We start from the raw sequence: 1,820 nt of genomic DNA on the forward strand, positions 1-1,820 counted from the left end.
TGGAGTGCCCCTCCCACCCCAGCAGGCATGGAGTGCCCCTCCCACCCCAGCAGGCCTGGAGTGCCCCTCCCACCTCAGCTTGTTTGCGGACTGCATAAGAATGCGGGACTCAAGGCAGCAGATGGGCAGTAGAGATGGACCAGGCCACTCTGCTGTTTGTTGGCATGCACCCTGGGCTGACACCTCCCCTGCACTCCTGAAGAAAGGGATCCCTCACAGTCCCAGGGCTGAGGCCAACTCCTGCCTTAGCCTCCCTGAGCACCAGCATCTTGCAGGGATGCCATTGTGGTGGAGCTGGACCGTGAGATGAGCAGGAGTGTGGACGTGACCAATACCACCTTCCTGCTCATGGCTGCCTCTGTCTACTTCCACGACCAGAATCCAGATGCAGCCCTGCGCGCCCTGCACCAGGGCGACAGCCTCGAGTGGTGAGTGGCCTGCAGCCTGTTCCCCTCCGGCTTTTCTGAGACACGGTCCCACAGGGGCCCAGTCCAGCCACAGCTCCAACAGTTTGTTCTCTGATGTCCACACGTGTGATTGGGCACTCACGTGCACACATAAAAATAAGATATAGAGAAAAGAGGGGGCTGAGCTGAAGGATCCCAGAGGGAGGGTAAGACGGGAATGTAATCAAAATATGTTATATACATGCATGAATTGTCCAAGAATAAATTTAAAATTATTAAAAAATGTAAACAAAGCAAGAAAAAGGTACAAACAGGCACATATCTAAAATGCCAGCTCCTGGAAAGCTAAGGGAGACGGGTTGAGGCTTTTTGTCTTTATGTATTTTACTTGGGCACAGGTTTCCTGTACCACAGTGCATGTGTGCTGTAGACCAGTGGACACTTGTGGGAGTTGGTTTGTCCACCGTGTGGGAGCCTGTTGTGCCAGCACTTGTGGGTAGAGGAAGAAGAATCTGAGTTCAAGGTCATGCCCAGCTAATCTCAAATCGGAGTCTGAAAGAGAACTAGCTTCCATCTTGGAGTGGGAGGGAAAGTAAATAGAACACAGGTGCAGTTGGCTGCCACTGGGCCTGAGATCCGCTCCTGTCTCCACAGGAGCCGAGAGGGAGGCTGGTGAGGAGCAGGTGACGGTGCTCTAGGGCTATTAGCAGTGCTGAGTGCAGTCGCCCTGCGCAGAGGCAGGGGCATGTCTGGAACTGTCTGCTTTCCCTGGAAGTGCAGTCAGCAAGCTTTCTCCCCAAAAGTCTGGCCTTGCAGAGCCCCAAGGAGACCCCAGGCCCCTGTGAGCTAACTGGCAAAGTGGGGGTGTTTGTCTTGGCAAGCCCAGGTACCTGCTGACCACTCTGTCTCTGCTTTGTCCTTAGCACGGCCATGACAGTTCAGATCCTCCTCAAGCTGGACAGGCTGGACCTAGCCCGGTGAGCCACGGCCTCAGTTTCCCTGAGGCTTCTTATCTCTGCTCCACACAAGTGACTCCCTGGGAAGGGACAAGGCTGGGGATAGGGATACGGGTACTCCGCCTGTTTCCCTCTGTGTAGCTGGGCTGTGAGTGGAGACTGTCCTGCTGGGGTGGGGGTAGGGGGCTCCGCATAGGTGGGTTGATGCTGAGGTGGAGTAGCAGCTCCATAGCGTGTGGGAAGCCTGGAACTTGCTCTAGTGCCACACAGCTGAGCTCTCAACACAGACCATCTGGGTTCCTTACCTTGTGGGGCAGCAGGTGGGCCAGCCATGTCTAGTCTATGTCAGGTAGACACGACTGGCAGGAGAGTGTGCAGGGTCTGTCCCCAGGACACTCCGCACCTTGTCTGTCTCCTGTGCCCTAGGAAGGAGCTGAAGAGGATGCAGGAGAGTGTG

At 55.5% G+C, this 1,820-nt stretch overlaps 1 protein-coding gene across 1 annotated transcript in view; it reads left to right on the plus strand.

The window, feature by feature from the left end:
- The window catches only part of Cope (coatomer protein complex subunit epsilon), an 11,878-nt gene that overhangs the window by 6,204 nt on the left and 3,854 nt on the right, over positions 1-1,820 (plus strand). The window contains exons 4-5 of the mRNA XM_005370544.2: positions 276-428; positions 1,331-1,384. Coding sequence (XP_005370601.1) covers positions 276-428; positions 1,331-1,384 — 207 coding nt within the window. The remainder of the gene's footprint in view (positions 1-275; positions 429-1,330; positions 1,385-1,820) is intronic.

The sequence above is a fragment of the Microtus ochrogaster genome, unplaced genomic scaffold (assembly GCF_000317375.1).
Source record: "Microtus ochrogaster isolate Prairie Vole_2 unplaced genomic scaffold, MicOch1.0 UNK81, whole genome shotgun sequence".
In the NCBI taxonomy this organism is placed as follows: Eukaryota; Metazoa; Chordata; class Mammalia; order Rodentia; family Cricetidae; genus Microtus; species Microtus ochrogaster.